Below are 25,684 nucleotides of genomic sequence, written 5' to 3' on the forward strand. Positions count from 1 at the left end.
AATGTAAATTATTATACTACACTAAGTTGAAATCCCCATAATATAGGACTAGTGTTCATGGTATATTAATGAAAGCAATAAGTAACCATTGTGTGTGTGTGTGTGTGTGTGTGTGTGTGTGTGTGTGTATGTGTGTGTGTATACATGCGTGAGTGAGTGAGACAGACAGATAGACAAAATAAACACATGAAATTATCAAATAAATAAAGTCTCAAATATAATTACGCTCATATCCAGTCTGTCAGAAATGTTGAGATTTCTAAATTGTTGCCATTTCAGAAAACAAATACCATTACAAAAATTGGATAATGAAATCTTCAAGTATTTAGCCATTAAAAATAAAACCAAAAGTGGCCATTATTTGGAAAGACTTTCTTCTTATCTTGCAATACTCACCTGAACAATATAGCCCATTTTTTAAGAAGTGTCTCATTGTACTGGTCTCTTATTTCAAGTAAAAGATCAAATAGTCTGTTGACGGGAAAACCATAACCCTAACAAAACAGCAAAATAAAAGAATATTTCAAGGGTGCAAACAGAAGCAAGTATATGATATTACAAAACTGAGAAGTTTGAGGCCTGTATCCTTCCTTGTTTTTGCAAGGAAAGGTCAGCATACCACAATCTCTTTCCCATTCAATAGTCCACTGGGGACTTTCTTTCCTCCTCATTCCCAAAGCAAGCTTGCTCTAATCTCTTTTCTTTTCCACAGCTTCTCATTTATCTCTGCCCTGCTTCATATGGTAATGTTGGAGCTCTTGTAATGAAGGAATGAATGGATACCACCTTCCTTCACCCTGTTCTTTATACAACATAGGAGCCAAATCCTCTACTATGATTATCTGAATACATCAAGAGAAATGGGAGGGGGGGAGGAGGAGGAGAAGGGAAGGGGTTCCATATGAAAAGTTCAACCTTCCCCTTCAACTAATATGCTATTATATATTTCTTGCATTGATCTCCTTTGCCATTCCGGCATAACTATCAGTTCATTCTCTTTCTATCAAATGATATACAGCTTATGTTCAACCCATAGCTAGTAAATGTTTAACATTATGATGTTTGTTTATATATATAACTATATTATATATTGAATATGCAGCCCAAGGCAATTCCTCTTCACTCTGTGCGGCCCAGGCAAGCCAAAAGATTACAGAAGCCTAATATAGAGTATGGGCTTTCAAGCAGCTATCCTAACTTCAACAAATTTGAGCACAGGATATTTGTTTCTTGCTTATAAGGTTGATCTACAAGACCAGTTGTAGACAAACAAACACAAGACCTGAGGGATGGGAGGAAAAAAGGACTATTATTTGTACCACGTATTGAGCCCCTGAGTGAAGAGCAGAATATATATCTAATAAATAAATATTCAGAAAAATTGGGATTGCAATTCTTAGTATTCTCCTGAAGCTTTGATTTTGCTGAATGGGAATCCCACTACTGTTGTTCTAACAAATCTAGATGATACCATGTTAGGACAAGTCAAATGTTACTGCAAACACATATGTCTTGTTTGCCTTTCTCTTGTCTTTTTATTTTTTATGCCTTTTCTATGTTTAAGGACATTATTAGTTTATGCTTAATTTTAAGGCAGGTATTTCTTGAATCTAGTTAAATAAATAAGAAAAGGATATAATAAATAGACATTCTATGCCTGAAATGCCAGCATGTTACCAACCTGCAAAGTATCCGCAAAGACAACTATCAGATTCTTCAGCTCCAGAACGAGATCAGGATCAGTGCAATAGGACTGAAAATTAAAATATCAGATTACGCTTAAGAAATTAAGCAAATTAGTATTTGCCTACCACTGTGTTGCTGTAAAGCTTACTAATGGGTGTATTTACAACAATAATGTATGGATTTTTTTTTAAAAAAAAGGAGAAGTAAAAGCAATATTGTAATTTTCTATTGAACTCAGAGAACAGGAAGAAGCAAACCAGAGAAATCTGGGCACTGTTTCACCACCTTTCTTCCATTTCTAAGGAAATATCCTTTATTAGGGTTTTCTTGCTATCATCTCTTAACTAGCAAAAGAAGATAATAGAAGAGGATTTGTGCTGAATCAACCTAAAAGCCTGTCCAATATAGCTTTCTGATCCAAAAATGGCCAAACAGATGCTCCTGGGAAGCTTACAAGCAGAGCATATTGGCAACAGGACTTTCTTCTGCTTATCTTTTTCTTGTTTTTTTTCTTGAAAACATTTTGCTTCTCATCCAAGAAGCTTCTTCATTTCTGCTTTTCGTTCCAGAAATGAAGAAGCTTCTTGGATGAGAAGTGAAATGTTTTCAAGGAAAAACCCAATATATATATATATATATATATATATATATATATATATATATATATATATACACACACATCTTTGGTTGTTCGGGTTTTCTCCCGCGTAAAATTGGAAGTGTCTTGGCAACGTTTCGACGAAGTCACATTCGTCATCTTCAGGCTGGTGTTTTCAGCTTCTTGCTTTGAGCAGCAATGTGTGGTCTTAGCTGTTTCTTCCTTTTAACTGCCAGTGGGGGTATGAACTGATTGGGTGGGAGCTTGGCTGTGTTCTGATTGGGTGGAGGTGTGTTCTGAATGGTTAGGGGTTTGGCTGTGCTCTGATTGGCTGGGGGAGTGTTCTGTTTGGTTGTGCTCAGGTTAGTCTGAGTTGCAGAGGGGTTTAAGATTTTGGGCTGCCTTGCTATTTTTTGGCTTCACGTTCGTGGTCGTGCCTCCTCTTCATGGGGGGGGGTGTCAGTTTGCTTCATGTATGGATTGGAGGGGTTTAAAGTGGCTAATGATGCAGCTGTGGTCTGGCTTCTGGTTTGTGGTCGTGCCTCATCATCGGTGTGGCTTTGGGTTTGTTTTTTGCGTGGATGTGTGGTGGTGACATCCTGTGTGGTTTTTGTGAGTGTGGGTCTGGTATCATTTTTTGTGTTAGGGAGTCGTTTGTCAATAAGGGCGGGTTTCCAAATGGCTGGTAGGCGGGAGGTATCATCTCGCTTGTTCATGCTGTGTGGGCGTTTTTCTATCTCGATGGCTTCTCTGATTATTCTGTTATTAAAATGTTCACTTTTGGCAATGGTTCTGGTATTTTTAAAGTCAATTTCATGTCCTGTGGCTTTAAGGTGTTGGACCAGGGAAGATGTTGGTTCCTCTTTTTTGACTGAGTTCTTATGTTCTTCAATGCGTGCACTTATTCTTCTGTTGGTTTGTCCATGTATGTGGTATGACATCGGACAAACCAACAGAAGAATAAGTGCACGCATTGAAGAACATAAGAACTCAGTCAAAAAAGAGGAACCAACATCTTCCCTGGTCCAACACCTTAAAGCCACAGGACATGAAATTGACTTTAAAAATACCAGAACCATTGCCAAAAGTGAACATTTTAATAACAGAATAATCAGAGAAGCCATCGAGATAGAAAAACGCCCACACAGCATGAACAAGCGAGATGATACCTCCCGCCTACCAGCCATTTGGAAACCCGCCCTTATTGACAAACGACTCCCCAACACAAAAAATGATACCAGACCCACACTCACAACAACCACACAGGATGTCACCACCACACATCCACGCAAAAAACAAACCCAAAGCCATACCGATGACGAGGCACGACCACAAACCAGAAGCCAGACCACAGCTGCATCATTAGCCACTTTAAACCCCTCCAATCCATACATGAAGCAAACTGACATGAAGAGGAGGCACGACCACGAACGCGAAGCCAAAAAATAGCAAGGCAGCCCAATATCTTAAACCCCTCTGCAACTCAGACTAACCTGAGCACAACCAAACAGAACACTCCCCCAGCCAATCAGAGCACAGCCAAGCCCCTAACCATTCAGAACACACCTCCACCCAATCAGAACACAGCCAAGCTCCCACCCAATCAGTTCATACCCCCACTGGCAGTTAAAAGGAAGAAACAGCTAAGACCACACATTGCTGCTCAAAGCACGAAGCTGAAAACACCAGCCTGAAGATGACGAATGGGACTTCGTCGAAACGTCGCCAAGACACTTCCAATTTTACATGGGAGAAAACCCGAACAACCAAAGACCTACATACAAATACCCGCGAAAACCTCAGAAAACAAATATACGTATATATGTATATATTTGGATTGCTAACAAAGAATTATTTATTTATTATTATTATTATTAATTATTACTATTAATTTACCTGATACTCTTTTAAAGTCACTCATGTTGGTGTTTAAGACAATTTCTGAAAAAGTGCTCTACCTCTCATTTTGCTCCCCATCACTAAATTTCAGGTGTAAATATTGGCTATTCCAATTTCTTCTTTAAGTAGAAGCTATAAAAATATTTAAGATAATCTCTGAGCTTGATTAGCGGTGACTGCATACACACATTAATGCAGTTTGCTTGGCAATTTATAGATGTTCTCTTCTTAAAGAATGCTTTTTTTATCTTCCCACTTTAGCTTGGATATGTGGGATTCCCTGGTGGTCTCCCTTCTAAGAATTAACCAGATCTAATCCTCCTTAGTTTCTGAGTAAAATTCATATAAGATTGGCCTGATTCTAGTATCTGCTGAGATCATAAAAAGTGTTATTGATGATAGAAAACAACTTGAAAATTATTGCATGAACACGTGTAGGCTTTTCTATATACATGTTTTCTGTATACATACTTAGCCTTAAGACATGTATTTTTCAGGCACTTAACATATGCTTTTTTCATCAGCTTTGGGGATCCATAGGGAGCCTGCAAGGTGGCTGTATGGGGTCAAGTGATGGTTGTTCTCCCACATTCTTGGGTTTTATATGTTTATTTTATTTATGGTTGACTCCTTGTAGACTGTTATGTAGTTTTTAATGGCTGTTATGTTTGTGCGCTGCCCACAGTCACATTTTGTTAGATGGGTGGCTACATAAATGTGATAAATGAACAAAAGAAATAGTCTGGGTTTATGTTAAATAACCATTTGCTTCTATTTACTGACAAACTGTCACAATAAAAATCCATCAGCTATTAGCAATTTTTGCTATTTTATTCTTTTATAGGCAAAAAAAATTGCAAAAAAATAGGAAAATATCACTTTATAAGACTAAATGATACTTGTTTATAATTCCCCAACCCAAGAACAGCTAATAAGGTCTAGTAGCTAGTGTACAACTCTGTTACAATTTACAGCTGTCCTAAGGCTAAGAGTTTTGCCAGTGAAGTTTACTTTGGAAAAGGGTTTGGAATTATAATTAGAAACTATTTCCTGGTGCTATTTTCAATGCTCAACTAATTTACTCTGATCTAATAAAGAGGTCAGTTGAAACTAATTAGGACAGATTGCAATAATAAGAGCAGATTAACTCTGCATATTCTAAACTGTTCAGACTAAGAACAGTTTGGAAGACCTGGGGAGTTGTAAATCAGCGGGGGATTATGCAGATAGCCCACGGCTGTAACTCAAAGCCAGATAGTGCAAGGACAAACAAAGGCTTCATAGGCTCTCTCCTAAATCTGAGCAATTTTTAATTACAAATACCCCCCCTCCACAGGTTAGACCTGCATTCTGCACCACCACCACCACCATCACCATCATTTCAAGCCTTCCCCCACATTCTCCTTCCTCTAAACATACTCTACAGGGTCTTAAGTAAGTAAATTTAAAGGGAAGCTTCAAAAAAAAAAAAAAAACCCAGCTCACTTACTGAATGAGTTCTAAGGACAGCGATAATCTTTGAAAGTGCCATATTCCAAAGTTCATCTGTATAAGCTCTTGTTATTAATCCTTGGGTTGCGTGTAAAATGTGATCCTCCACGACAAAAAAACTGAACAGGATGAGAAATAGTGGAATCAATATGATTTTCCTGAGATATAATTCATAAAGGGCAATAAAACGCAGTGCTCTCCCTTTTCCTCCCCCTTTCATCCTCAGCCCCCAAACCTGGAGGCTTCACTAGCCATTTCCCAAACCTTTGTAATATCAGTCCCATTCACACCTTTAGTGCTTAACTAAAGGGAATGTGTGAAGAAACCCATATTTCGCCATTTAATTAGGAAAAGTATATCTGAGATACAGTAATAAATGTAGACGTTTACCCCTCAGACTGCACCTCAGTGGGAGAGCATATTTTTTGTTCATGCATTCAACATAGCAAGATTGTGGGAAAGCAAGGCAGGACTGATTGCCTAGAGACTGTGAACTTTATTATAAATCAACAGAAAACCAACAACTGAATATGGGCTGGCTTGTAGTGCACTGAAGACAACTTGGCTATCAATGGATGCTCATAAACGAAAGATTAAATCAATTGCTATCTTAGAAGGGAGTAGTGTTTTTTGCTTAATAATAGCTGTCATAGTTGCTGTGCATAAGACTCGTGGTTTTAAGTTATAGACTATGCAACGTCAGCCTGTAAATTCTGGGATGCTGTAGTGGAAATATGATAATTGTCAGCAGGCCTTAGAAAGAATATGTCACCAAGGCATCAACAGTTTCTATACCCTAAAGATCCAATTCTTTATATTTTAAAAATATTCTTAAAAGTTCTGAATGGAACAATACAAGATAATGCAACTAAAAAAGAAAGAGAAAAAAGTTCCAGAAAAAAAAAAGAATTAAAAAAACTCTCCCTTTGCAAGAAAGGGACTTGCCATGTCAAGGTAATGATTTAATAGCTAACCAGCTTATGTAATGTAAGATGTAATGATGGGAATGACTCAGCAGGGTCTGTGTCCCTTTAAGAGCCAGCAGGGTCTGTGTCCCTTTAAGAACCTTTGTATAAAGGGAAGGCTCCACAGATGTGTTTTCTTTCGCTTCCATTTCCCACTGTAACTTTGGTTTGTTGGAGCCTGTTGTATTAGCACATGTATGTATATTGTTCCTGGTGTATGACATTGTAGATAGTGTAAGATAAATCACCATTTACTATAGACCACTGTTTACCATGTTTACTCCTTTAGACTGTGCACACTGTGACATGCCACCATCATCATGACAAGTACAAACAATTCCATGATCTCTTCCCCTCCTTTTAGCTAACAAATAACATCCCATAACCCATTTCTTAATAGGCAAATTAAATTAGTACTATCTTCTTCAATCCAGTTACCACCAAAAGTTCTAAACAAAGCTGTAAGATTTTAACATCTGATAAATCCAATTCTTTAATACACACATTATTTACTTTCAAGAAAACGTAATTTGATCTATGATGATGGGAGGAGCAAAGGAGCATAACTGTTCCTACTCCTTGCTATCTTAAAATATCAATTGCTAATGTTAATATAGCAAAAATAAAGCAAAAAAGCATATGCAAACCAGTTGAAAAGCTGTAATAAGTAAGATAGCAGCTTTACTCACCCTACAATTTGACTGAAGTATCTTCTGTAATCTTCTACTGTTTCATGCTGTAAGAAAAGAACACAATAATTTAACAGAAAGCAATGTGATGTGAGAGGTTGTATAAATCTTTTCTTTTTAAAATTCAAGTACCATGTTTGACTGTGGCTGTAAAACTAGTCTTGCTTGTTTCCTCCTCTGTTTTCTATAGTAGTTTTCAAATGTTTCTGCATCACCCTAAACAAAAAAATATACACAATTTAAGCCATCCCTTTGTTTTCCCAAATATCGTCATGATAAATGTCCCCACACTTCTGAATATGAAAAATAGCTTTTTAAAAAAATATGGGATGCTAATAACTTCAAATATACAGTATACTGTGTGCATGTACTGTACGATTCTGTTTTACTACAGACATTTTAGTTTAAAAATACTCATTTAAATCAGTGTTCCAGATAAGTTTTGTCTATATATCATTCTGTCTCATAGTGGAAGCAATCCTATGCTACTATTTTTCCCAAATTACCGAACAATGCTTAATAGTTTTAGAATGAGCCATCACTTGAAGTTAACGTCATTTCATGGCTTCTTCATTTTCATGCCTTGTTCTGAAGCCGTTTGCTATAGTTTCCCATTTTGGATGGAACAAAAAGCTATAGCTAATTATAGATTCATGCTTCATTACTATAGCATATCCCAACTGAATGTGCCCATGGTTTATAGGTTAATTCATATTTCAGTCTATTAAGCCAATGTGTGATAGTATGAACTTTTACATGAATTAGCTAATCAATCTTTGGTTGCTGTTAGAAAAACAGTGATCTTTTAGTTCTATTAGGTATAATGTTCCTATATGCTCCTCACATATCCTGTTTCTGGCCCTCCAGAAACTGATTAGCTAATTCATGTAAGAGTTCATACTATCACACATTGGCTTAATAGACTGAGATATGAATGAGGTGACAATGGGAATTAAGAAGAGAGGGGAAACTAGGGGAAATGTATTCTTTTTCTGCTGGTAAAACAGAGCCTCTAGTGGCTCAAAGGCTCTTGTCTTTACACAAGGACTTTTTATGAATGAAGAAACAATGCTGCAACTAAATAGGCAAGCTTTACTAAGCAGGCAATAAATTGCACGCACATATTTATTATTAGACTGTACATACATTTATATATATATATACACACACACACACACACACACACACACACACACATAAAAGGGTTTCATATATAACGTATATACATATGTTCATATATACTTACCAGAACTGAATAAATATGTAGGCATCTATATACAGGAGAAAAATCTACCAAATCGTGAGCAGTCAAAACCTGTAAAAATGACCCCCCCCCAAAAAAGGCAAGAATATAACTTCCAATCAGCTATAATATTACAAAGCAAACTTTTAGCATAAATTAAAAATAGGCTCAATGAAAACCAATATTTTCTATGAGCAAAATTTGTTATGAGTAGTTACGTGGTTGTTATGTTAACTAAAGTGTACTTATTCAAAAAGATTACTACTGTGCTCCATCAGTAGTAAAATTATAAAATACACTTTATAAAAGTCCTCCCCAAAGGTGCCTTAATCTAACAAAACTGGGGTTTGTGTGTGAAAGCTTAACCAGGGCTAGTAAAGAATAAAAAAGGCAATGGTAGTAATAAATAAAACCAGTGTATTAAACAGTATGTATATAAATTATGCATCTTCTCACTTTATTTTGGGCTATATAAATTCAACAAAAAAGATCATATGTACTAGGTTAAGATTTCCTTTATGAATACAGTAAAATCCATTTGTCACAGAAACATCTATCATGCTAATAAAACAAAACATTGTTTTCTTTATTGTGAATTTTCTGTGATTTTCCATCTCAAATAAGGTCAAAATGCTTTCCAAAATTATCTCAATCTAGGACAGTTACTGTTGCAATAGATATTTGATAATTGATAGTTTATGTAGTGAAGCTGTTATCCAGGAAGGACAAAATGGAGATAATCTCCTACATCATCTTCTTTCCTGAAAACTAGAAAGAGTAGCATAAAGCATTCAGCTAAATCAAATTCATATGAATGATATTTATCAAACATTATAGCATTTTGTGCCATGAGCATTTTTTTTAAAGTTTCATCTTATATCAGAATTTTTTGATATAAACTTCAGATGTCTGCTTATTTCTCAGTTGAACCTTGGTATACCATGGACATACCTAACCATCAAAATACAATAAAATCCATTGAAATACCTCCTCTTCGTGTTCTTCTTCATCTTCTACGTTTTGCTTTGAAACTATTTCACTCCTTGCTTCTGCAATTCCATTGCTATTTATGTATACATTCTTTCCACAGCACAAACTGCTCTGCTTCTGAAGAGCAGTATTAAAAGTTTTTTGCTGCTGTGCCTGCATTTATAAAGTGCACACAATCAAGAAAATAATCCATGAGGTCTTTTTTACATCCTAAGAAACAAATGCAAGTCATAACGAGGGTAGAGTTGCGGAAGAGGTGGTCTCCCAGTGCTTTAGCTGGATTCAGCAGACCTCAGCATTTTTCAAAATAGTGGATGCAGTGTGGCAAACTTGCTGTGCAGCTGAACATATGATGGAAACAAATGTGGAAGAAGGCTGCTAAACCTTCTTTCAACCAACCCAACTGAAGTGGGGGATGATATAAGGAGCGGAAAGAAGAAGGAAAAAAATATATAGTGGGCACATGAAAGCTTCAGTCCTTAAAACACTCTGGCTCCACTCAAGCACATCCACTTTACAGCCGGTCAGCAGAATGTACCCTTGGTAAAAGAGCCCAGCATGGTCAAATATTTTTGACAGAGTGTTTATTTATTTATTTATTTATGAGACTTATATACCGCTTTAAGTGCAAACACTCTCTAAGCGGTGTACACCAGTAAGCAATGTATATATATATATTTACATTGCCCCCAACAATCTGGGTCCTCATTTTACCTACCTCGGAAGGATGGAAGGCTGAGTCAACCTTGAGCCGGTGAGATTTGAACCGCTGACCTGCTGAACACAGTCAGCTAAAGTGGCCTGCAGTACTGCACTCTAACTGCTGCGCCACCTCGGCTCCTTATGGGAAGAAGACAAACATCCACCCCATTCTAGATCCCTCTTCAAGATTTTTGCCACATATCTAGAGTTACACATGAAGACTTTCCAGAATGATTCCACTGGTTTTATTTTGGCGTGCAACCAATGTGAATATCATTCATCCAGTTTTACCATTTAGATGCAAAACTGTATTTTACCATTCAAAATGGGTAGGAAAATGCTATGTTCCTGCAAAGAAGGCTGACATATGGTGTTTGCAAATATGTATTCATAATGATAATAAAGAGGCACTTGGATGCTATACTTTTATCAGAGAAAATTCCCTGAGAATAGGAACAAAAGCTAAATTTGATTGTTGCAGCCAGGCTTTATTTAATAATATAACAAAATGAGCATTTCAGGATGTTTACCTGTTTCATTGCCATTTCACCAATTTTATCTGAATGCTTCCGGATGCTCTCCAGGAAGTCTTTCAGATCTGACATGGAAATCCCTTTAATTTCCTCACGAAGCTTTGGAAGGTTCCCCATCATGATTTGGCAAAACCGATACTGATTAACTCTAGGGAAGTATATGTTTTCTAGCTGTTCCATTGTTTTTAGAGCAGAATAATATCTAGGGAAAAAACAAGAAACCATCTTTTTTAAGGCAGAAAGGGGGGGGGGGACATAGCAAGCATATTTTTTTAAACAAAAAAAAAGATAACAGCCTAAATTCCTGAATAATCTAGTTTCATATAAGAGTGGAGAAGAAAAGGAGGAAGAAATGGCATTTGATACACTTTGGAAGATTTTTTTTTTAATTACTGCTCGCTAAAAGACTAAAAACATTCAGAACCTCAAGTTTGATTGTGTTTGCTGGGTGAATTCTCCAATCATTTCATAAAGAAAATTATGAATAAAATTTTGTAAGAATTTTTTCAGAATATACAGCAAAAGGGTAAATACAGTGCTGATTTTAGAAAATTGTAATGGATTAAAGGAGAAGGATTTGAATTAAAGACTTTGAAGTTAATTAAAAGGCTCTTTTCTGTGGGAAATATTTTTGTTTATATCTAAATAACTGATAAGCCAACTCTGAAGTTGGACACTAGAGGGCACTAGAAGGAAATAAATATATTAATGGCTACTCTAAAAGTATTTTTGTGTTGAATGGGTGAAATAATTATAATGCTATCTGCTATTATAGAATTGGAAGATTTTATTGATGAGAAACCTCCACTGAATAAAATTGAAATTGATCTGAATGTAAATTTAAAAATGATAACTTATAAAAAGAGAGGGAAATAATTGATTTACAAATGATACTGGATAATGATTTGAAAATTACAAAAGACATATGAATAGCAGGAAAATGATGTGGATAACTTCTCTACAATGGATTTTCAAAATGGACATTGGAATTGTTAAAGATTTCGTAAGAAGTGACAGTGAAAATATGAACAGCGATATGGACATTTTTTCTTTACTGAATTTAAACTTCAGAATGCCAACAGTTCTGAGAGAGGAGATAAAGAAAATATGAAGAAAATAAGTATTTAGATTTTGTTTGAGGGAACTAAAGATTGTTGACAGAAAGAAAAAGAATACAAATTCAGTTTATTCGATCAGGATTAATATAAGTGGGTTGCTATTTCTGGTAATGTCTAATGGATTTTAACAATTTGGGATTATATGACAATGTTTTAAGGATTTTGTTAGTGAAGATGGAATGTTATCTCTGGTGACATTTAATGGATTTTTTATTAAGATTGAATGACAATGTTTTAAAATTTTTATTTGAAAATGAGGTGGGGGGTATTTAAATAGAAAATGAGATATAAACATAAAAGGATGGATTTAAAGTGGGTTTATTAGGAGTCCTGGTGGTGCAGTGGTTATAATGCAGTATTGCAGGCTAACTCTCCTGAGCCCATCAGAAGTCCGATCCTGATGGGCTCAAAGTTGACTCAGTCTCCCATCCTTCTGAGCTCAGTAAAATGAGGACCAGATTGTTGGGAGCAATATGCTGACATTATAAACCACTCAGGGAATGCTGTAAAACACTATATAAGTCTAAGTGCTATTGCTATTATTAATGTAATTCGAATATTACTAAGATGGAGGGATAAAGTCTTAAAATATTATAGAGAATGGACTGAGACATGGAATGAAATGGCATTAAGCTTTTTTTAAAAAAAAGATGGTGTTACACTGATTACACTTGCTGGGGAAGAAGAGGAAAATTTCTTTTCTTTTTTACTCCTTCACTTTTTTAGTTTCAATTGGTTTCTTTCTTTTTATATATATATTTATTCTCTGTAGAATGTATTAATTTTATGGGTATAACATAATCCTTAATAAGATTATTACCAATATATATATATATATATATATATATTTATGTATGTATGTATGTATGTATGTATGTATGTATATGTATATGTATATGTATATGTATATATATATATATATATATATATATATATATATGTTTTCTGAGGTTTTCGCGGGTATTTGTATATAGGTCTTTGGTTGTTCGGGTTTTCTCCCGCGTAAAATTGGAAGTGTCTTGGCAACGTTTCGACGAAGTCACATTCGTCATCTTCAGGCTGGTGTTTTTAGCTTCTTGCTTTGAGCAGCAATGTGTGGTTTTAGCTGTTTCTTCCTTTTAACTGCCAGTGAGGGTATGAACTGATTGGATGGGAGCTTGGCTGTGTTCTGATTGGGTGGAGGTGTGTTCTGAATGGTTAGGGGCTTGGCTGTGCTCTGATTGGCTGGGGGAGTGTTCTGTTTGGTTGTGCTCAGGTTAATCTGAGTTGCAGAGGGGTTTAAGATTTTGGGGTTAGGGAGTCGTTTGTCAATAAGGGCAGGTTTCCAAATGGCTGGTAGGCGGGAGGTATCATCTCGCTTGTTCATGCTGTGTGGGCGTTTTTCTATCTCGATGGCTTCTCTGATTATTCTGTTATTAAAATGTTCACTTTTGGCAATGGTTCTGGTATTTTTAAAGTCAATTTCATGTCCTGTGGCTTTAAGGTGTTGGACCAGGGAAGATGTTGGTTCCTCTTTTTTGACTGAGTTCTTATGTTCTTCAATGCGTGCACTTATTCTTCTGTTGGTTTGTCCGATGTATGTGGTGGGACAAGTGGTGCATGGGATTTCGTATACTCCTTGATTTTCTAATTCAATTTTATCTTTGGGGTTTCTAAGGATGGTGGATATTTTTCTGTTTGTGCAGAATGCTGTTTTGATGTTGTGTTTATGGAGGATCTTACTGATTCTGTCTGTGGTGCCTTTTATGTATGGGAGGAGGGCTTTGCCGTTTTCTTGTTCTTTGTCTTGGATTTTAGTGGGGGTTTCTTTTTGGATTAGGTTTGTAATCTTATTTCTATGGAATCCATTGGATGTTAGTACATTGGTGAGAGTGTGTAGTTCGGGTTTTAGGTGTTGTTCGTCAGCTAAGCGTTTTGTTCTGGAGATGAGTGTCTTGGCTACAGAGTTGATCTGTGCTGGGTGGTGGTGTGAGAGAGCGTGCAGATAGCGGTTTGTGTGTGTTTTCTTCTGGTAGATGGTGTGTCCTAGGGAGCCATTGGATTTCTTGTAGACTAAGACATCCAGGAAGGGAAGTTGGTTGTTAGCTTCTGTTTCCATGGTGAACTGTATTTTGGGGTGTAGGCTGTTGAGGTGTGTGAGGAAGTTGTCCAGTTTTTCTTTCCCATGTGGCCAGATTATGAAGGTGTCGTCTACGTATCTGAGCCAGAGTTTGGGTTTGTGATCCGATTTTTCTAGAGCTTGGGTTTCAAAGTGTTCCATGTAGAGGTTGGCAATGACAGGTGAGAGGGGTGATCCCATGGGTGCTCCTTCTGTTTGTTTGTATTTTTGTCCATTATAGATGAAGTATGTGTTGGATAGGCAGTGGTTGGTCAGAAATGAACTTCACACAAAAAGATTCCTCCTAGACCGAATTAACAAAGATCTCCTCACACTCCACCTCAAACTCAGCAACAAGATCCACCCCGCACTTTGGGACAAATCCAAACAACTCGCCGTCTGGAGAGCCGAAACACAGACCACCCTCAAGACAGATACACACACCAACAAACTCCGAAGACTACAAGAACGCCAGAAACAAACCCCTCCTCCCTCACAGCCACACATGAAACAAACAGTGCATAACATCTCAGATAGGATCCTCACCAAAGCCGAAACCAATGTCCTTTCCAAAGGATTCAACTTTGCAGTCGCTCCCAAACACATCCCCACTGAAACCATTATATGTGGAGTTGAAACCAGCCTGACCAAAATCAACCCCGATGACGCTAACAAAATCAGACTCAAAATCACCAACATCCTCTGCACCAGCAAGCCACCCAAAAGCAACTTACCCAAAGAGGAACAGACAGCACTACGTAACCTGAAAGAAGACACCAGCATAATAATCCTACCAGCAGACAAGGGCAACGCCACGGTGGTTATGAACACATCTGACTACCAAACCAAATTAACCAACCTACTCCAAGACTCCCATAAATACAGATCCCACCACCTACCTGGAAAAAACCACCAGAACCAAGATAAAAGCCTCCCCCATTAGCGAAGAGATCCAGCAAAGAATCATTCCCAGAGAGAAATCATCCAGATGCCCTAAACTCTATGGTCTCCCCAAGATACACAAAGAAGGAACCCCACTCAGACCTATAGTCAGCTCCATAGGCTCACCTCTACAAAACCTAGCCAAATTTCTCGCCAAACAACTACAGCCCTATGCAGAATCCATCACCTCACACGTAAAAAACTCATTCCAGTTTATAGAGATCATAAAGAAACAAAACTTACAGCCCAGCGACCTACTAGTGAGCTTCGATGTCATATCCCTCTTCACCCAAGTGCCTATCAAAGAAGCCTTGACAGCTATTCAAAACAAATATAACCCCCCCAAACACATCTTAGATCTGACCAACCACTGCCTATCCAACACATACTTCATCTATAACGGACAAAAATACAAACAAACAGAAGGAGCACCCATGGGATCACCCCTCTCACCTGTCATTGCCAACCTCTACATGGAACACTTTGAAACCCAAGCTCTAGAAAAATCGGATCACAAACCCAAACTCTGGCTCAGATACGTAGACGACACCTTCATAATCTGGCCACATGGGAAAGAAAAACTGGACAACTTCCTCACACACCTCAACAGCCTACACCCCAAAATACAGTTCACCATGGAAACAGAAGCTAACAACCAACTTCCCTTCCTGGATGTCTTAGTCTACAAGAAATCCAATGGCTCCCTAGGACACACCATCTACCAGAAGAAAACACACACAAACCGCTATCTGCACGCTCTCTCACACCACCACCCAGCACAGATCAACTCTGTAGCCAAGACACTCATCTCCAGAACAAAACGCTTAGCTGACGAACAACACCTAAAACCCGAACTACACACTCTCACCAATGTACTAACATCCAATGGATTCCATAGAAATAAGATTACAAACCTAATCCAAAAAGAAACCCCCACTAAAATCCAAGACAAAGAACAAGAAAACGGCAAAGCCCTCCTCCCATACATAAAAGGCACCACAGACAGAATCAGTAAGATCCTCCATAAACACAACATCAAAACAGCATTCTGCACAAACAGAAAAATATCCACCATCCTTAGAAACCCCAAAGATAAAATTGAATTAGAAAATCAAGGAGTATACGAAATCCCATGCACCACTTGTCCCACCACATACATCGGACAAACCAACAGAAGAATAAGTGCACGCATTGAAGAACATAAGAACTCAGTCAAAAAAGAGGAACCAACATCTTCCCTGGTCCAACACCTTAAAGCCACAGGACACGAAATTGACTTTAAAAATACCAGAACCATTGCCAAAAGTGAACATTTTAATAACAGAATAATCAGAGAAGCCATCGAGATAGAAAAACGCCCACACAGCATGAACAAGCGAGATGATACCTCCCGCCTACCAGCCATTTGGAAACCTGCCCTTATTGACAAACTACTCCCTAACCCCAAAATCTTAAACCCCTCTGCAACTCAGACTAACCTGAGCACAACCAAACAGAACACTCCCCCAGCCAATCAGAGCACAGCCAAGCCCCTAACCATTCAGAACACACCTCCACCCAATCAGAACACAGCCAAGCTCCCATCCAATCAGTTCATACCCTCACTGGCAGTTAAAAGGAAGAAACAGCTAAAACCACACATTGCTGCTCAAAGCAAGAAGCTAAAAACACCAGCCTGAAGATGACGAATGTGACTTCGTCGAAACGTTGCCAAGACACTTCCAATTTTACGCGGGAGAAAACCCGAACAACCAAAGACCTATATATATATATGTATATATATATAAACTGGTGATATATAAATCCTAAGAGAGACAGAGATTGGTGATATATAAATCCTAAGGGAGACAGAGATTGAAAAATAGTAAGATTTTAAAAAAATTAATTAGAGAAGGATGAAAGCAAAGCATTTGGCTATATTGTACTCTTTTCCTAGTGTAGGCAAGCAGCTTTTCAACATAATTAAAATACATGTAGACATTAAATTGTTAGATCAAAGAATGTGATTTATAGGGTGTATCTCACCAGAAATTGTTATAATTATATACTATATATATATATATATTATACTATATACTACATTTTATTATATTATGTATTATGTCAAAAAACAAATAGAAATAATTATTCATTTTTATTTATAATTATAATTATTTGTTATTAATATTTACATATTCATTTAGAGATTGTTTTGAAAGTTGCATGGTGTACCAGATGACAACTGAAGTCAAATATTAACCAGCGAGAAAAATCTCTATTTTGCTATTTTGATCATGTATTAACTATTTGTTTTTAAATAATAAAACTAAATCAAAACCCAAATTTAATTATTTCAATTTTATGCATATGACTTAAAAGTTTAATTTTTAAAGCCAATTACTAACTCTTCAAAATACGTTATTTTTCCTCATAATAATTGTTCATTTGTAATGAAAAGCATGGAACAAAGACTGGAAAAGAATACAATGACCAGACGAAATTCATTAAATGTCCTCACTAAAGTAAGCTTTACTACTCCACCAGTAATTGCAATAGACAAGTAGATGAACCATTAAAACATTTAATTGAGTTAAAAACGATTAATTCACCTTCTGACATTCATCTGCTCTTTTAATTTGCTGTACATCTCCAATACTGTAAGAAAAAAAATATTAACTGTCATAAATTTCACTATAAAATATATAACCAAATACAGAGGCTTTCCAAATCATCAGTTTTGTATATAAATGCATTTTTGACATTGTGAAAGTATTACAACATAAGGATCGAAAGGGGGGAAAATCAGTAAAAATAGGAATTTTAGAAAGTTAGTTTAGGCGGATCTCAAAGCATTTTTAAACTTTAACTTATTTATCTTTATTGGCCACCCAATGCAGTGAAAATTACAATGGATTCACAGCCAAAAATAGATCACTGCTGTTGGCAGGAACATCTGTTACAGGAAGAACACATCAGGGAACCCTGGTGTTTTACAGATAATGGTAAAAATGTAATGTTTCTCTATTTAATTAAAACCAAATGTCAGAAAGGGGGACTTGAAAAATGTTGTATATGACGATGTTTCAGCTTCTCTTTTAAACTTTGGGAGTTCCATGAATGGTTAAATAATATCTGTATGGTTAAATAATATTTCTGTCTACAAATTAATATTATAAACAATATTTCTTCTCTGAATATCCTATCAATATCCTGGATAAAAATGAAGAAATTAAAAAAAAGTTTAAAAAGATAACTGATTTAAACTCATTTAAACATCCCCTTTAAGTCTTTAAGCAATAGTTTCTCCAGAAAATACCCTGTATCCCAAACATAAGCTCAATTTTGTATTAGTTGTGTTGAAATATATCTACATTTCACTTTGGTAGTGACATTTGGAGGTATTCCTACATTTGGCATTTAAGTATTTGTAACTAACCTGGAAGGCACAACTGAAGTTTTTCGACCACGGTCATAATATTCCTCTGCTGAAGTCTACTCTGGATGACTTCCTCTGTCTGAGCTAGCACCTTGAATATTTTCAAACATAGTATAGTTAAATTAGGTACACATATGTTACATTCCATAAAACATTTGTTGAATTAATTGCAAAAGCCATTTTCTTACCTCTTTCCCAGCTTCTTGAAGTCTTCTGTTTGTATCAGTAACTTGGACCTTAAAAATGATTTCACCTTTATTAGAAAAATATGCATATAATGCCCTGATGCAACTGCTCACCCTTGTAATCAGATCATGCTTCATGAGAAACTTAGAACAAAGAAATGTAAATCCAAATTAACTCTACAGCTTGAACTTGAACTTTTGATCACCAAGGGTTTTTGTTAACGTCAATTAATTATGACAGTTCTTTCTAACAGATTCAGTGGCAAACTTCTCAAATTTACTTGGGATTTTTGAACTTTGTTTCTATAGGTCTGTCAAACAATTCAAATCATTGACCCAATTGACCACTGGTCCTTCTTTGATAACCTCAATGAGCTCTATGTGTTATTCATTGTCTGCAAGAAATGGTGATTGCATTTTATGGTAATTAAACATTCATACTTTGCTGAATGCAAACACTGGGAGGTTGATTAACATCAAACGTGGATATTGCCAGCCAGCATTTTAATGCTGCAGGTGCAGGCAGTGTTCGACCTCAGAGTTTCCCACATATTAAGTGACTCATTAGGTCATCATAATAAGGGAGCACATTCTAGTTTATTAAAAAACTCATTAAATTCTGAACAAAGATGCTCAATGACCTCATTGAGTCTCTAGTTATATGAATATCCTTTATATAATGCTGTTCTACTCATAACCTCTGGTGAACTATGCTCATTCTGTCTGGTGCACATATTTTTCTTACAAATGTGCAAAGGGAGCTAAGAGGGACTATTTCCACAATTTATTTCTGAGGAAATCTCACAGTATGTTTTCAAGAAAAAAAATCCCAACAATTTCAGCCACTTTTTGGAGAAACATCTGCAGGGACAGGAAATTTCCATACTAGATCTGGGCACTCAGAAAAAAGTATCTCAAAAATATATCTCGGCCCCCTCGGTGAATTAAGCAATGCTGTGAAGGTCTTACCGGGCCGGTGCCTGGAAGCTGTGAGGGTCTGGATGGGGAACAACAGGCTTCAGCTGAACCCTAGCAAGTCTCAGAGGTTCTGGCTTTTGTAGCTTGCCAATTCCAGGACTATGTCATTTTTAGTGCTGGATGTGGTTGCACTGCCCCAGCCACACCTGGTGCATGATCTGAGGGTCCTCCTGGAATCATGACTCCTGCTCAAAGAACAGGTGGCAATCATGATTAGGAGGGCTTTTGCACAACTTGGTATTTTGTGCCAGTTGTGCCCATTCCTAGATCAGAAAGTCCTGCTCATGGTCACTCATGCCCTAGTTACCCTTCTATTGGACTACTATAATGCACACTTCATGGCTCTGCCCTTGAAGAATATCTGGAAGCTTCAGCAGAAAGAAAATGCAACGGCACAGGCAGTTACAGTATGTTTGCTTCTAGAATACACAACGTTATATCTCTGCTTCGCAAGCTGCAGTGGTTGCCAGAGTGCTTCGGGTCCAATTCAAGATTCTGGTTTTGACACATAGTCCTTCCTAGCATGGGGCAGTTTATCTGAAGGACTGCTACATTATTGTTGTTAACATCTGCTGTTCCCTCTTAGTCTTATGATTTTTATTTTTTAATACTTGTTATATTTTTATTGTTTTAATCTTCTATAATTTGTTGTATGCTACCCAGATTAACTTTTTGTGAGATGTATGCACCCATATAAATTTAACATATAAACAAATCAATACTTTCTAAAATATTTAGAGTTGATCTAAAAATAATCTACCTAATTATTTATATTTAATTACTAAAAGTAATTGTAGCATTTTCATGGCATACTGTAGTTCTTTCGTTACTATTGTAATGTTTTGAGTCATTATTCACAAGCATCTAAAGGTATCAATATTTTACTTTGAAAAAGAACATGTGGCAATAAATCCTGCATTCTAGTACTGCACAAAATAATCCTTTCATTAAAAAAAAATATTTTAAAAACCGCAGCTCCTTACCTTTAGTTTCTCTGCATCAGCCCTTACTTTAAGAAGTTCTGTAATGGCATCCACAAATCCTTGATGGTGAAAATTGCACATTTTTTCAATCTCTTTGTCATGATTACGTATACATGCATCCAATTTTTCCATAAACTTTTGGTGTGCATTTGGCTGATCATCATACACAGACCTATCAATAAGTACATATAAACAAAATGTGAGCAGAAATTAACATTAAGTCTTCTAAACATGACTTTGCTTAAATTGATTCACTGGTGGAACTCATCCACCTATCCACTCGTTATATGTCCAAAATATACATTCATGAAAAAGGAATGCCACTACTGAAAAAAAAATCTTCAAGTATTCTTTTATGTTATTTTCCATGCTTCTAACTCAAAATTATTCAGTTAGCCCCCTCTAGTGAACACAGCCTAACATTACCCAAAACTATATTCATGGATAAGTAAAGAAAATCCAAAACCCAAATTAGTATTTTTTAGAATGCATTTACTTGTCTCATTTTTGAATACAATGATACAAACTATAACAGGTGATTTCATTGCCCTCAGCATTTTGCTCATTTTAATTTGTATTTTGTGAACTCAAAACAAACTCAGGATAATAATAATAGTAGTAGTAGTAGTAGTAGTAGTAGTAGTAGTAGTAGTAGTAGTAGTAAAGTTGGAAAGGACCTTGGAGGTCATCTAGTCCAACTACCTGCTCAGGCAGGAAACCCTATACCATTTCAGACAAATGGCTGTCCAGTCTCTTCCTAAAAACTTCCAGTCTTGAAGCATTTACCGCTTCTGGAGGCAGGTTGTTCCACTGGTTAATTGTTCTAACCGTCAGGAAGTTTCTCCTTAGTTCTAGGTTGCTTCTCTCCTTGATTAGTTTCCACCCATTGCTTCTTGTCCTGCCTTCAGGTGCCTTGGAAAATAGCTTGACTCCCTCTTCTTTGTGGCAGCCCCTGAGATATTGGGACACTGCTATCATGTCCCCCCTCGACCTTCTCTTCGTTAAACTAGACATACCCAATTCCAGCAACCGTTCTTTATATGTTTTAGCCTCCAGTCCTCTGATAATCTTTGTTGCTCTTTTCTGTACTCTTTCTAGAGTCTCGGCATCTTTTTTACACTGTGGTAACCAAAACTGGATGCAGTATTCCAAGTGTGGCCTTACCAAGGCATTGTAAAGTGGTATTAACACTTCACGTGATCGTGATTCTATGCTTCTGTTAATGCAGCCTAGCACTGTGTTGGCTTTTGTGGCAGTGCAGCACACTGCTAGCTCATATTTAAATGATTGTCCACTAGGACCCCGAGGTCCCTCTCACAATTACTACTATTGAGCAAGGTACCCCCTATACCACAGGTCGGAAACCTGCGGCTCCAGAGTCGCATGCGGCTCTTTGAGCCTTCCCTTGTGGCTCCCAGCCTCCTCTGCCATTTGCAGAGAGAGAGAGAGAGAGACAGAAAGTGGCAATTGCGCTTCCCTGCCTCTCTCTCTCTCTCTCATTCTCTCTCTCTCTCTCTCTCTCTCTCTGTGTGTGTGTGTGTGTGTGTAAAAGAGAGTGCACTCACAGTGTTCTCCAAGGAGCTGAAAAGCTTATTGGGTGGAGCTCCTCCCTTTGCTGCGTCTCTGCAGGAAGCAGGAAGCAGGAAGGGCAGGAGAGAGCTAGCTAGCCCAGCTATGCTGACTCAGGAATTCTGGGAGTTGAAGTCCATGAGTTATAAAAGAGCCGAGGTTGCCTACCCCTGAGCTTGTTGGAGAACAGCTTGAAGCCAGCTTGCCAAGTGAGCAGCAGATAGGAGAGAGGGAGGGGGGGAAGAGACAGAGATAAAAAGAGAGAGGGAGGGAGGGGGAGAGAGAGAGAGAGGGGAAAGAGAGAGAGAGAAAGAAAGAGAGTGGGGGAAGAGGACTGGCAGACCAAGGGCAGATAGAGAGAGAGGGAGGGAGAGAGAGAGAGACAGAGAGAGACCCTTTTGACATCTAAAATGAAGATAACACTGCATATATCCTTTTTTACCTGTGTATGTATACAGTGTGTATGTATGTATGTATGTGTGTATGTGTGTGTGTGTGTGTGTGTGTGTTAAACATATATATATGTTTAACTAGCAAAAATGCAAGAACACCAGGAAATTATAAAACTATAAAAAGTTTTAATAAGTTAAAATACCAAGCTTTCGCCGGCAACTGCCAGCATCGTCAGGGTAGCTTCCAGTCGATGGGGGAGGCTATTTATGGATATGGCGTTCTTTGCGCCCGGCTCCTGGACCTCGTTACAGGTCCCAGCCAATCCACTTGCACTCTGATCGTAGTTTCCGTGTTGCTGATCATTACTTCCTTGCTTTCCTTGTTTGTATCTATGTCCCCACCCCCCTCCTCATGTGGCCATGGATTGGGGGAGCCTGTACATTTTCGCTGTTTGTTTTCCTCATTCTCCTTCCTGATACTCCCCCTCCTCGTTCTCCTCCCACCTTCCCTCTTTCCATAGTCCTTTTTCACAGTTTCCACCTCATTGCTTTCTCCTACGTCACAAGATTTCATTGCAGTTGTCTTATCGTAACCCCCGTTCTCCAATGTTGCCCCACTAACTTTCATTTTCTTATCAATGGGAGCATTTCCAACGGCATTGCTAGGGCTCGCAACATCTTTAGGTTGACTGCCACTCTCCCCTCCACATAGAGTCCTCGGTATGGGGGTCGTCCCCTCTCCGTGATTCATACCCCCCTCCGTTCCCTGGGGGTGCGTGATCGTCTTCAGGGGGAGGGAAGGGGGTGGGTTTTCCAATTCTCAGTTTCTCACTCCTTGCATATTTCCAGGGTGGGTCACCCCTCTTAGGTGTTTCCTGGAGCGTGCAGAGGCTATAGCGTTGTGAACGATTGCCTCATCGCCCTCCCATGGCTCATTCACATTACCAAAGCGAAAGCACGCTGTTGAAATAATATTATGGGTGGGATTAATCGTGAAATCGCTGACAGGGGTGGGGCGATGTTACAGCCCTTCCATTCACGACCACTCCGCATCCGGGTGTTAGTACGGGACCGCGTCATTACCCAATTGACTTACCCATATTACCTATATTACCCATATAGCTGAGCATGATCATTACTTTGATTTTGAGAACACCCAAATCTTAGCTAATGATGCTACAAAGGGAGGCCGTTTACTGAAAGAAGCATGGTTCTCAGGAACAGATTCGATCAACTGACATGTGGACCTATGCTCAGCACACCAGGCTCTAAGAACTTTAAACGCTAGCTGCCGGTCCAACTTCCAAAGGAGACTCATTTGTAAACCATATAACCATGATAAGGACAACCCCCTGACCCCCACCCCTCTCTACTTGATCATATGAACGGAACTCTAATTGACAGCTCCCCACCAACAAACACACAACTACCGTTTAGCCATCAACACATCAATCATAACAAACAGTCTTTGCATGACTCCCTACAACACCCTGTAGGTAGACTCCCTTTAGAACAGAAAGATAATATGCAAAGCAATGGTATAAGACTCGTGAAATTGCAGAACGAACGAAACGTAGTAAAATCTGAAAGTGGTTACGATGAGGAGCCTCCTTCCAGTTGCTCTGTGGAACACGAGATGACAACCCGATCAAAATTAAATAAAAAGAAACTCCCCCTCCCTCCTCCCCCCATGCATTCAACACGAGGACGATCGGTTGAACAGCAATTGTAGCCAAGACAGGAGAGCCCCATAAGAGACGAAGGTGAAAAATCTGGAACAAACAAAAACAACATTCACTGGCAACAGACTGAGCAGCTGGGTGCTGTCAATGAGATCGTAACAGATGACACTCTGGGCATGCGCAAGAGAAGCGACGCCGGAACAAACAACAGACCGTTAAGGACGACACTTAAGAGAGAAGATAAGAGGAAGAATAACACGAAATGGGAGGAGGAATGTACACCGTGGCTCAAAGAGATAAATAAACAAAAGCAAAACAGACCCAAAACCCACAGGAGCACGAAAAGTAAATCAAACACTCCCCCACCCATCAGAGAAAGCCATACGCAGGACGATAGAGGAACTGGATACAGGAGAGGGGAGAGTACCCCCAGCCTAAACCCACCTATCTCCAAACTAGCAGATAAAACAATGTATAAGGGACTCAAACAAAAGAAAAGAATATACGGTAACTTAAGAAGTGAACTTAAAACTCAGCCTGACCAACTGGATCCAACGAAGCACTCTGTAAACCAGAGATAGGCATTTAACGGCTATATGTAAGATTTCTTTCAGCATCTGCCTTTTAACCCTAATGATGTCAAGTGTATTTGACGAAAGCTTGGTTGATTAAACTTTTATTTCTTAAATTTCTCTTGGTGATCATTATTTTAATAATTAATACACACACACACACACACACACACACACACACACACACCTATAATAAAGATAAAAGAGGATATATGCAGTGTTATCTTCATTTTAGATATCAAAAGAGTTTTGCGGCTCCTGGTGTTTTGTTTTCGGTGGGAAATGGGTCCAAGTGGCTCTTTGAGTGTTTTGGGTTGCCTATCTCTGCCCTATACTATACCTGTGCATTTGGTTTTTCTTGCCTAAATGTAGAACCTTGCTTTTTTCACCATTGAATTTCATTTTGTTAGATAGTGCCCAGTGTTCAAGTCTGTCCAGATCCTTCTGTATCTTAAGCCTGTCTTCTGGAGTGTTGGCTATTCCTGCCAGCTTGATGTTGTCCGCAAATTTGATGAGTTCCCCATCTATCCCCTCGTCTAAATCATTGATGAAGATGTTGAAGAGCACTGGGCCCAGAACAGAGCCCTGGGGCACCCCACTACACACTTCTCTCCATGTAGATGTGGTTCCATTGAGGACCACAGGCTGAGTACGGCCGGTCAGCCAGCTACGGATCCATCTGGTGGTGATGCTGTCTACCCCACATTTTTCTGTCTTGTCAAGTAGTAGGTTGTGATCTACTTTATCAAATGCCTTACTGAAGTTCAAGTAAATTATGTCCACAGCATTCCTCTGATCCACTAATTTTGTTACGGTCAAAGAATGCAATAAGATTTGGACTTCCGGTTCCGGAACGCGGCAACACCAGTAGTGCCTGAAGACTTGTCTCCGAGCCGTCTGGAGTTTCCTTCGCCGGTAGACCCCCTAGGGGGTCGAAAGTTGCCCTGGAGGGGC

The 25,684-nt window shown here is 38.2% G+C and overlaps 1 protein-coding gene across 6 annotated transcripts in view; it reads right to left on the minus strand.

Annotated features, from left to right (window-relative positions):
* EXOC6 (exocyst complex component 6) overlaps positions 1-25,684 on the minus strand; it is a 121,420-nt gene that overhangs the window by 60,507 nt on the left and 35,229 nt on the right. For all 6 annotated transcript variants that reach the window (XM_039336037.1, XM_039336036.1, XM_039336040.1 and 3 more), the window contains exons 2-13: positions 20,516-20,687; positions 18,558-18,605; positions 18,370-18,460; positions 17,543-17,588; positions 10,794-10,998; positions 9,559-9,714; positions 8,575-8,643; positions 7,461-7,544; positions 7,329-7,375; positions 5,673-5,793; positions 1,682-1,753; positions 397-494 (exon numbers count right to left, since the gene is read on the minus strand). In XM_039336037.1, the coding sequence (XP_039191971.1) occupies positions 397-494; positions 1,682-1,753; positions 5,673-5,793; positions 7,329-7,375; positions 7,461-7,544; positions 8,575-8,643; positions 9,559-9,714; positions 10,794-10,998; positions 17,543-17,588; positions 18,370-18,460; positions 18,558-18,605; positions 20,516-20,687 (1,209 nt within the window). The remainder of the gene's footprint in view (positions 1-396; positions 495-1,681; positions 1,754-5,672; positions 5,794-7,328; positions 7,376-7,460; positions 7,545-8,574; positions 8,644-9,558; positions 9,715-10,793; positions 10,999-17,542; positions 17,589-18,369; positions 18,461-18,557; positions 18,606-20,515; positions 20,688-25,684) is intronic.

This window comes from Crotalus tigris, unplaced genomic scaffold (genome assembly GCF_016545835.1).
Source record: "Crotalus tigris isolate CLP2741 ecotype Arizona unplaced genomic scaffold, ASM1654583v1 scf7180000017663.5292952, whole genome shotgun sequence".
Taxonomy (NCBI): Eukaryota; Metazoa; Chordata; class Lepidosauria; order Squamata; family Viperidae; genus Crotalus; species Crotalus tigris.